Source organism: Sinocyclocheilus anshuiensis, unplaced genomic scaffold (assembly GCF_001515605.1).
Source record: "Sinocyclocheilus anshuiensis isolate Anshui unplaced genomic scaffold, SAMN03320099.WGS_v1.1 scaffold2218, whole genome shotgun sequence".
Lineage (NCBI taxonomy): Eukaryota > Metazoa > Chordata > Actinopteri > Cypriniformes > Cyprinidae > Sinocyclocheilus > Sinocyclocheilus anshuiensis.
This window is the reverse complement of record NW_015558568.1, coordinates 548554-559995: the sequence shown is the minus strand read 5'-3', so window position 1 is coordinate 559995 and position 11442 is coordinate 548554. Positions and strand designations below refer to the sequence as shown.

At 36.5% G+C, this 11442-nt stretch overlaps 1 protein-coding gene across 1 annotated transcript in view; it reads right to left on the bottom strand.

The window, feature by feature from the left end:
* The window catches only part of LOC107679509 (kin of IRRE-like protein 3), a 126110-nt gene that overhangs the window by 19095 nt on the left and 95573 nt on the right, over positions 1 to 11442 (bottom strand). Inside the window, exons 7-9 of the mRNA XM_016475076.1 lie at positions 8486 to 8634; positions 7885 to 8012; positions 3153 to 3279 (exon numbers count right to left, since the gene is read on the bottom strand). Of these exons, the coding sequence (XP_016330562.1) occupies positions 3153 to 3279; positions 7885 to 8012; positions 8486 to 8634 (404 nt within the window). The remainder of the gene's footprint in view (positions 1 to 3152; positions 3280 to 7884; positions 8013 to 8485; positions 8635 to 11442) is intronic.

The window sequence follows — 11442 nt, the reverse complement described above, 5'->3', positions numbered from 1 at the left end:
AAACAAACTTTAATAGCTTATTTCTCTTTAAATGTTTCATTCTAATTCAATTTTAATTTAAGTAAAATGTTAATTCAGTAAGAGCCTGATTAAAGATAAAAACCAGTGTCTCTGTAATTTAGAGACACTTATAAATGAGGTGTTTTCCATTTACAAATATTATAAAGTTCTTAAAGGGATAGTTCACCCAAAAATTAAAACTGTCATCATTTAGGCTACTCAGCATCGTGTCATTCCAAACCTGTATGAATTTCTTTCTTCTGTGGAACATAATGTGCAACAGAAATGTCTGTCCATACAGTAGAAATCAAGGTGTATCAAAAATGGTTTGGTAACATTCTACAAAATATATTTAGTGTTTTACAGAAGAAAGTAAGTCATACAGGTTTGGAAAGACATGAGGGTGAGGAAAGGATGACAGCATTTATTAGCAGTAAATTTCCTATGTTCTAGCACAAAATCAATGCTTATACTGTCAAGTGCATTTCTATGTGACAAAAATGCAGTAGGCTATTAGTTTGTTGCATTTGCTGTGAATTCAGAAATATATCATTATTTGTTTTTGTCCTCATTTATTTATTTATTTACTTACTCCAATTGAAGGCCCTATAACACAGCAAAACATTCACAGGGGAACTTGAGGGCCGGATAGGCTGGATTTGTCCAGGGCCGAATTTTCAGAATCAGAATCAGAATTAGAATGAGCTTTATTGTTTTCGTGACAGAAGCTTCCACACTGTAACAGAATGACAGTGACAGAACAAAAATGAACTGTTACAATTATACACTTATTTTCACATAGCTATGAGAAGCTTTAAACATGGATGCGCGTGCAGTTGCCGTACTGTATTAAAGCTTTAATCAGGATAAAACCGTATATTAAAAGCTAACATAAGCAGTAGCATTTACAAATAACAGCATATCTAAAAGTATGAGACAACAACAAACAAAAAACATAGACCTACCATTAAAAGCCGTGCTTGCACAGGTTCTGCACGATCCTCTACAATAATATCCTCTGCTTCTCAATCAGGCTCAAACTGATAAGCGATATTAATGACGCCGTTGTTTACAATACAACCGGAGCACATGCTGCTGAAGTGAGGGGTGGGCCGTTTAGACGTGCACTAGAGGCAGTTTAGCCAATCACAACACACTGGGCTAGCTAACCAATCAGAGCCCATCGCCTATTTCTGAGGGCGGGGCTTCATAAAAGCATGAAATGATCAGCGCGTTTCTCAGAGAAAGAACAGAGCGGTGTGGAATAAAGGTAAATTATGTGAAAAATAATGCATTTTTTTTTTTCAAACAAAGCATTAACACATGTTAGACTGCACCCCATAAACACAATCAAGCCTAGAAAAAAAAACAGTGAACCACCCCTTTAAAGGAATACTGCCAAATAAAATTCTGCCATTTACTTATCCTTGTAACCCGGTTAAACTAATGCAAGCACAACAATCAAATGGCTTGATCATGACAGATGAACTGCTGTCCAAAACTTGGTGTTGCTGCATTATGTGCATGTTCACATCCCAAACAAAATGTCATTGATTATAGAATAGGAGCTATGGGTCATCGAGAACCATCTTTGACAATGAGGTGACTGAGCTACATTATCATATAGACCTTAACTTTTAGAGTTCTTGATTTGAATCAGGAACACAACTTCATTTACATTGTGGGCGTTTTTACAGACTGCATAAAATATTTGAGTTTGAAATGTTTAGTCTGACTGAATTCAAAGTATTTGTCAGTGCTAGATTGTGATAAAGACCTCAAGAGTGACCTTACACCGCTGTGGCATTCTAAAACTGTATTACTTTGTTTCTGTGGAACACAAAAAGTGATGTTTGGAATGTATATATGCAGCTTTTTCCAATACATTAAAAACATAGTAATGATAGCTTTTTCAAGTTTCAAAAAAGGCCATTAAAGTACACTGCCCTGCACCACATTTGCATCCAATACTTGTTTCTTACTAATTTTGGGGTGCCATAATTCCAAAAATATCTGTTTTGCTCAATCATGTCACACTTTCTCACAAAAAATGACGTGCATTTCATAGCATTTTTACTTTAGATAACCATTTGAAAGGTAGAGAAGGCTTGTATTATCAACAGAAAACTGCCACAAAGACATGACTATTTGTTTAAATCTCAGCCGATTTTCACATGTACAGATAATAATGAAGACATTTCCACTTGTTCCATTTTCTGTCATTTTCAAAGCTTAACATCCTTCAGACATCTCTTTTTGTGTTTCAATAGAAGACACAAAGTAATACAGGTCTGAAACAGCATGAGGGCAAGTACGTAAATGATGATAGAATTTTCATTTTTGATTGAACTGTTCCTTTAAGACTGGATTAGACACAAGGAATCAAGGAGGCCCACAGTCACACATGCTGACCTGTGCCAGATCTCAACCTTGTAACACCACAAGAGGAAAAACAGCAAAGATTAAGAATTCATAGAGCGCTGAAGAGGCTTATTGCCTCACAGGAGCAGGCCGGTGTTATTGCAAAGCCCTTAGGACTTAAAAGTTTCCATCAAAACAAATGGATAAAGCATACAAAGCTCCATAACACTTTTTCATGAGCTCTTCGGGAGAGAGAATAACCAATAAAATGATGCCTACAGCAAGACAAAGCAAAACAACCAAAACACATATGTATATGGTCTTTGCTGGTATAGTATTCGAGCTGCCCGAATGGCCTGTGATATTTTTTTTGATTATATTTCAGGGAAAGTGAAAAATATACTTCTTGAAGTGTGGGGTTAATCAATATGCCCGTATTGATTCAGAAACCTGGTAGAGTCCTTAAAGCAAATCATATGGCCTCATGTGCCCCGAGTCTATCATCTATTGACAAATGAGAAGAAATGATGACAGCGATTCAAGATTATCTCTCCTGATTACGGCACCCATAGCTCTGAGGGTCATGGAGCATGTCTCGGTTATTGCAAAGCTAAACAGTGTAGAAAACATCCCTTTTAGCCTGAGTGAAATGTGGCCTGATCCTGCTTTTGAGAGCCTCTTCCAGCTCTTGTGAGTCAAAGCAATCAAAAGCCGAAGCAAATGAGAATTCGTTGAAGGGTCCTGATCAGACCGACAGACTGGAATATAAACAAAGTGTTGAAAATATTTACCATTGACAGTAAGCGTGACCTCCTTCTCTCCCACTCCCACCCGCGGCACCACAGCTCGACATACGTATTTCCCAGCGTCCTCCTGTCTCACTCCCTTAAGTGTCAAGGTGTTCTCGTTGCTTAGCACCTGCAAGGTAACAGATGTTTGAAAAAAAACCACAACGATAAGTAAACTTTGTAGAGATTGTTAAAAAGTTTGCTCTTGCTTGCCTTTTTTTTTAAAGCAAATTCATGAAGCAGAACTGCATGTATAATTAACCATTACTGTAGTCACAAATTCTTTCTTGTGTTTTGACTTCATCTTGACATGTGAGATCCTAACAGATGACGACCTACACAAACACAATGTGCTCTACATAAGGTCCATTAGCCCTTGAAACTCAACTGTCACAGCTGTTAGCTTCATCAAAAACAGATCAGTCACGTGTGTGTCAGATACATTCATCACGCCCAGATGGAAAAATTAATAAGATTCTATAAGTTAGGGATGTGTTCAATTCAGATTGTAATTAAGAATGCACTTCAAATTCCAATTAAACTCCTGAATTTGATTTAGTGTAACAGAATGCAGATTTGAAGTTTGAATTTAAATGTAAGGAAGTAGAATTAAAATTAATTTAGATTAACTAACGGAAATAAGTTTAAGTCGATACCCTAAAATTACTAACTGGAAATAAATAAAACCTAAAATTTAAATGCCGTTCCAAACGTAGGTTTGGGAGGAGCGTAATCATTCAGTCCTGTCAATCATCATTACGATCCTATTTAAGTAGCACTCATTGCGCCGTCCCAGCGACAGTTCTTCCAGCATCCCTCTACCTCCCCATGGCCTCCTCTATTTCTGTTATTCTCCCTCTATGTAGTACCGCAGTGGGGGGGTTGAACTCTGAGCTCAAGCCATGCCTCGGGTTTGAACCTCGACAGAGGACAGCAAGCCACGTTTGTTTACCATTAACCATCAGGCCTGGATGGGCAGGCGAACTCATGAACTAAAATTAAAACTGAAAAGAAATACATAAAACCTAAACAGCACATAAGAAAAATTACTAAAACCTATACTAAAATAAAAATTACAATTATAAAAATATAAAATAAATCAAAATTATTATAAAACCTTTAATAGTATTAGTAATAGTAAATTATAACTAGATTGAAACGTTTGTAGACAAACTTTAAGTTGGCTTGAAAAAGCCTAGTTAGAAAGTTTGAAAAAGTTTTAAAAGCTTGCAGTCTGAAAGTTTTGAGTTTGAAGTAGTTTGAAAGTTAAAATAGTTTTAAAGATTAAAGTTTGAATGTTTTCAAGGCAATACAGTCTATCAGAAAAACAGATAGGTATAAAACATATTGCTAGGGTACCTGGGGTGGTTGCTAGGCTGATTCTAGGATGACTAGCATGTTGCTAACATGTTTTTAGCATTATTAGCATGTTACTAGCATGTTGCTAGCATGATTAACATGTTATTAGCGTGTTGTTAGCATAATTAACAAGTTACTAACATGTTGCTAGCATGATTAGCATTTTACTAGCATGGTGTTAGCATTTTGTTTGCATTATTAGCAAGTTACTAGCATGTTGTTAACATAATTAGCAAGTTATTAACATGTTGCTAACATAATTCTAGCATGATTAGCATGTTACTAGCATGGTGTTAACATTTTGTTAACATGATTAGCAAATTACTAGCATGTTTCTAACATGATTACCACGTTACTAGAATGTTGCTAGCATGATTACCATGTTACTAGCATGTGTCTAGCATGTTGTTAACATGATTCTAACCTGATTAGCAAATTATTAACATGTTGTTAGCATTGATTAGCAAATTAGTAGAATGTTGTTAACATGATCAGCATGTTACTAGCATGATTCTAGCATGATTAGCATGTTACTAGCATTATGCTAGCATGTTTCTAGCATTTTTAACAAATTGCTAACATGATGTTAGCATTTTGTTAGCATTTTATTAACATGATGCTAGCATGTTTCTAACATGTTTAGCACGTTTGTTAGCATTTGGTTAGAATGTTTAGCAAGTTGCTAGCATGTTTCTAGCATGACTAGCATGGTGTTAGCATTTTGTTAGCATGATTAGCAAATTTACCAGCATTTTGTTTGCATTTTTCTAGCATGATTAGCATGTTGCTAGCATGTTTCTAGCATGTTTACCAAGATACTAGCATGTTTCTAACATGATTAGCAAGTTACTATCATGTTGTTAACATGATTAGCATGTTACCTACATTTTGCTAGCATGATTCTAGCATGTTACTAGCATGATGCTAGCATGATGTTAACATGATTCTAACCTGATTAGCAAGTTAACATGTTAGTATTCATTAGCAAGTTAGTAGCATGTTGTTAACATGATCAGCAAGTTAATAAGTTGCTAGCATGATTAGCATGTTATTAGCATGATTCTAGCATGATTCGCATGTTACTAGCATGATTCTAGCATGATTAGCATGTTACTAACATGCTTCTAGCATTTTTAGCAAATTGCTAGCATGATGTTAGGATTTTGTTAGCATGTTATTAGCATGACGTTAGCATGTTTCTAGCATGACTAACGTGGTGCTAGCATTTTGTTAACATGATTAGCAAATTTACTAGCATGTTGCTAGCATTATTCTAGTATGATTAGCATGTTACTAGCATGATTAGTATGTTACTAACATGATGCTAGCATGTTTACCAAAATACTAGCATGTTTCTAACATGATTAGCAAGTTACAAGCATTTTGTTAACATGTTTCTAGCATTATTAACAATTTACTAACATGTTGTTAGCATTGATTAACGAGTTAGTAGCATGTTGTTAACATGATTAACAAGTTAATAGCATGATTCTAGCATGATTAACATGTTACTAGCATATTTCTAGCATTATTAGCATGTTACTAGCATGATGCTAGCATGTTTCTACCCTGTTTAGCAAATTGCTATCATGTTGTTAGAATTGTGTTAGCATGATTCTAGCATGATTAGCATGTTACTAGCATGATTCTACCATCATTAGCATGTTATTAGCATGATCATAACATGTTTCTAACGTTTAACAATTTGTTAGCATTTTGTTAGCATGTTTACCAAGTTCTTAGCATGTTTCTAGCATGACTAGCATGTTACTAGCATGGTGTTAGCATTTTGTTAACATGATCAACAAGTTTACTAGCATGTTGCTAGCATGATTCTAGCATGATTAGCATGTTACTAGCATTATTCTAGCATGATTAACATGTTACTAACATGATGCTAGCATGTTTCTAGCATGTTAAGCAAATTACTAGCATGCTTCTAACATGATTAGCAAGTTACAAACATTTTGTTAACATGTTTCTAGTGTGACTAGCAAGTTACTAGCATGTTGTAAGCATGATTCTAGCATGATTAGCATGTTCCTAAAATGATGCTAGCATGTTTCTAGCATGTTTAACAAGTTAGTAGCATGTTTCTAACATGATTAGCAAGTTACTAGCATGATTGTCATTATTTTTTTTACAAAAAAATATCTGGGGAACCCTTCTACGTCTATTTTTTATTTATTTTTTTAATCTGTGCTTCTCATCCGTTCTGCGCTGTCTATGGGTAGTGCTGCTTCACCATACAGATTTAACTACACGCACAGCTAAATAAAACAGGCTGGGTGCTGATTAAAATTTCTGAAATAAATACACCCGATCTAGGACCTGCCCCGTACAGCAGCAGAGGACTATTATTTTGCGAAATGAACTGAGGATGACGTCACGGGCTCAGATCTGGTTGACCAATCGGCGGAAAGGGGCGTGTTAGGACCGCCCACAAGGGGAATTTTGAAGTGGTTTATCCGTTTTCTACCCGTGAACCAAAAAAACGAAAATCGAGCCAAAATCTCGTTTTTTCTGGGGTTTTTTAACAAATGAAAAAAAAACGAAAACACGACCAATTTCTCGTTTCTGCTTATTTCCTTTCAGATTGAAAAACAAACTTTAAAAAAGTACACGGACCAAGTAAGTTTAAATAGGATTTAAGTAAGTTGGCTTTTTCAAGCCAACTTAATAAAACCTATAGTGTAACAGTAGATAGATAGATAGATAGATAGATAGATAGATAGATAGATATTTCATCATAATAAATGAATTAACTTTTGTGGACACTTACACTTACACTTATTACAATGCAGTATATTCCACTTACTATCCACCTTCTTCCTAAATGTATTTTCTCAGCTAATAATGTAACGTTAAACCTATGAAAATTGTTTAAAAAAGCACATGGCTCCATAGGTCCATCACTTACAGTGTCGTAATGACCGTCTTTTTGCACTGACTCACCTGTCATAGTTTAATGAGTGGGTAGATGACATGAAATGGCCTGTGTTTAGCTGCACTGAAAACAGATGAGCGCTCATATCTAACATACAGATCCCGCTGCAAGTCATGCTCGTTTCTCTTGCCAGTCTTTGTCATAGAATGCAAGGCTTACAGTGCTGGACACGGACAGATTTGCTGGTAATCAAAACAAGTACTTTAAAGGAATTCCTTAAGTTTATTGCTTTTACTGAGACCAAAACATGACAGCATCCAAACAGAAGTTAGAATCCATCATGGCGGCACTCAACAGTTACTCAAGAAAAAGGTGGATAATTCCAATTTAACTTCCTGTGGAGTACTGCCAACTCAGGAACTGAAAGCGAGCCAATTTTTGCACATCCCTGTTATAAGTTTTCTGAGTAATGCAGAGTAAATTACGTACGACTCCATGGCCCCTTTTCATCCAGACAATGGTGAGCGAAGGGTTTCCAATCCAAGCGCAACTGAACACGGCATCAGATCCCCGATCCACCTGGAGGCTATGGGGTTCAGCGGCCAGACGGGGTCCGACTACAACACAAATACATATACATATTCATTCACTTCTGCTGTATGCAAAAGAACAATCATGGAAGAAAGTCATGTTACTCAAGAAATAGGTGGAAGGTGGTCACCATCAAATTTAACTGAACTTGAGAGGTTTGCCCAAAGAAGAGTGGGCAAATATTGCAACATCTAGATGTGCAAAGTTATTAGAGATATATCCCAACAGACTAAAGGCTGTAATTAAAGAAAAAGGTGGTTCAACAAAATACTGATCCTTTTTTCCAACTCAGTGATTCTGTTGTTTTATTTTATTTTTTTCTGACATGTTGGTGTTATATCTTTCACTTGGATGTTATAAGTTGCATTGAGTAAATACAGCTGGATAAAACAAAAACTGTGTCCGTCTTCATTACAGGCTGCAATGCAACAACATGTGATTATTTTAAAGGGGTGTGATTCTTTTCTATACCCACTGTATATGTAGCAGTTAAACTCACAGTAAACATCCACGTTACGGCTGATGTTGGTGCTGCCCAGGGCATTGGTGACCTCACAGGATACTGGCTCGGTGAAGAAGGAATGATCAACCAGCACCTCATAAGTGTCTCCCGTTGCATCTGTGATCATGTTTCCCCTCTTCGCCCATCTAATTATCCATAAAAGACAAAAACAGAGCAGGAAAATGAACAACCCTGATTGACACAGCCAAGGTTTTTTTTCCCCCAGATCTGCTCTAAAGATCAAAGGCGACAAGAAAGGTATTTTTTCACGGGCAAATGACTGAGATCATGTCTTATTTGCATGGTGTACTGAAACAACAAAAGCATTCTTCAGAGTGTCTAACGTAATTTTCAGGGCACCACATGTGTTTTTTTTTATTTTTATTTGGGCCTTTTCATTTTCGTGCTGTCGGCAGGCCGTGTCTTCTTTGGTGGAAGAATAACAGGAACACATTAAGAGGTTTTTAGATGCTGCCTCTATCACTGGCACCCTTTGATGCTGCGGTCATTATAGTGAAATGTGAAGAGGAAAGCTAGAAAATATGGACAACACAAGCGAATGCTGCTGCTCCAGATTCAGACGGGAAGATCAAGCACTAAGCAGATGGACTTTTGTTTGCATCTGTGAAGTTAAAGTGGACAGTGTTACAGAAATAAAAAGAATTTGGTGTAATGAATGTACTCGACACAACTTTTTTTTTATGTTTGGTCTTTTCATCAGTTTTATTGGCAGTTGACGGAGCGTAACAAAAAGTTTCTTTTTTTCTGCTGAACAAAAACATTTTTGCAAATTTTGCCATGTCTTGGCAACATTTTAAAATGAGGTGTCAAAAGCAAGGTTTATCTTTATTATCATTATAAAATCTTATTTACAATGAATTTACAACAAAATAACATTATATAATGATAATAAAGATAAACCTTGCTTTTGACACCTCATTTTAAAATGTTGCCAAGACATGGCAAAATTTGCAAAAATGTTTTTGTTCAGCAGAAAAATATATATATATATATATATATATATATATGTGTGTGTGTGTTTTCTTGTTTATTATTCATGTACTGTATCATTACACACACATTACTGTTTAAATGTTTGGGGTTGATACAATTTTTAAAAACTGTTTTGAAAGAAGGCTCTTGTGTTAACCAAACATACGATAAAAACAGTAATTTAAAATGTAAAAAAAAGTTCACAAGAAAACAGTAAAAAATTGCTCAAGAAATTTATTATAATTTTTCCATGATTCTTTGATGAATATAAAGTTCAAAAGAAATGCATTTATTTGAAATAGAAATATTTTGTAACATGGTAAATGTTTTACTATCACTTTTGATCAACTGAATGCATCCTTGCTAAACATAAGTACTGATTCAAAATTTTACTTTTAAATGGTAGTCAGCACACACACACGCGCACGTTAGTGATGCGCGGATGGCGGTTATATCCGCGGGCGCTGCGGATAATCCGCGGATCGGGTGGGTCGGGTAATAAAAAAATGCATTCTGATTATTTGCGGGTGGGTCGCGGGTGGATAAAATAAATCATTAATGATGCAAGTATTAACTACATTTTCTAAACTATGAACGTGTTTTAAATAGGCTACAGAAATTGAATAAACTGTAAATTAACATTAAAAGTTATTCAACAAAACATTATTTAGTCAAGAGCAGTAAGTTTTGTTGTGCGTGCGTGCGTATGTGTATAAACCCAAAACCAATAGAAAATAATACATGCATTGATTGTCATGACAACAGCAAAGGCCATGTTCCTGCATCATATTTTAACTTTTGCTTTTTGTTTTGTCTGAGTCTCATGCAAAGAGCATTTCATTTTTAAAATGACTTGTCAAACTAAACCTAGTTCTAAAAATGCATCTCAAGATGCATTCAGTTCCATTTCGCTGCTGCGCTTTGCCTAGTTGCTTTGGAATGGAAGAACAAGTCCTTTGTGAATGCCACCTCACTCATTCACACATCTGCTCTCACCAGCAGCTCTACATGCTCACTTCAACAGAACCAAGACTCAAACTCACACTGCCTACATGCACGCCAAGGCTCAACGTTTATGTGTGCTGACCCCTAGGCCACAGCTACAACACAAACTGGGGAAGTCGTGGCCTAATGGTTAGAGAGTCGGACTCATAACCCAAAGGTTGCGGGTTTGAGTCTCGTACCGGCAGGGATTGTAGGTGGGGGGGCGCTTCGGATGTGACTGTGAGCGCACGCGCCTCTGGAGAGCGCGAGTACCGAATGGCTTAAAAAGACGTGAAATAATACATTTTTGTGACGATGCAACAATGACGGATCAGGCAATTGACAATTCCGTCAACTGTCCCGAAACGCGAGCTAAAGTCTTCTATCGCAGCGTGCAGCAGCTCTAGATGCGTCGATGTGAAGCAAAGTCAAAGAGAGAAGACCCGGTACAGCTGAATCACATACGCTGCTTTCATCTGATGGTTTGTGTGGATTTATTTACTCATCTAATCCACACGCTATATTGAATAAAGGTTTTGCAGTAATTTCCCTAATTTTAAAGTCGAAAGCTGCGGGAATGAGTAATGCGATGTATGCGCAATCCCGCAACGAAATTCAGTATCTGATTAAACATAATTCTATTATACAGAGAATTGTGAAATAGATTTTCATGACTTTTCAAAAAACTTTTTGAGTTTATTTATTTTTACAAAACTTTCTAGGCCTGGAAATTGCTGTTCAATGACTTTTCCAGGTTTTTTATGACCGTACGAACCCGAATGTGATGATCGGGTGCGGGTCGGGTGCGGTTATCTAAATCAGACAAAAATACAGGTGCGGGCGGTTGGCGGGTGGATAATTTATTTGAAGCTGCGGATTCGGGTGACGTTTTAGCTCATCCGCGCATCACTAGCGCACGTGCACACGCACGCAACCAACCCTAATATATACAGGTATATATATATATATATATATAT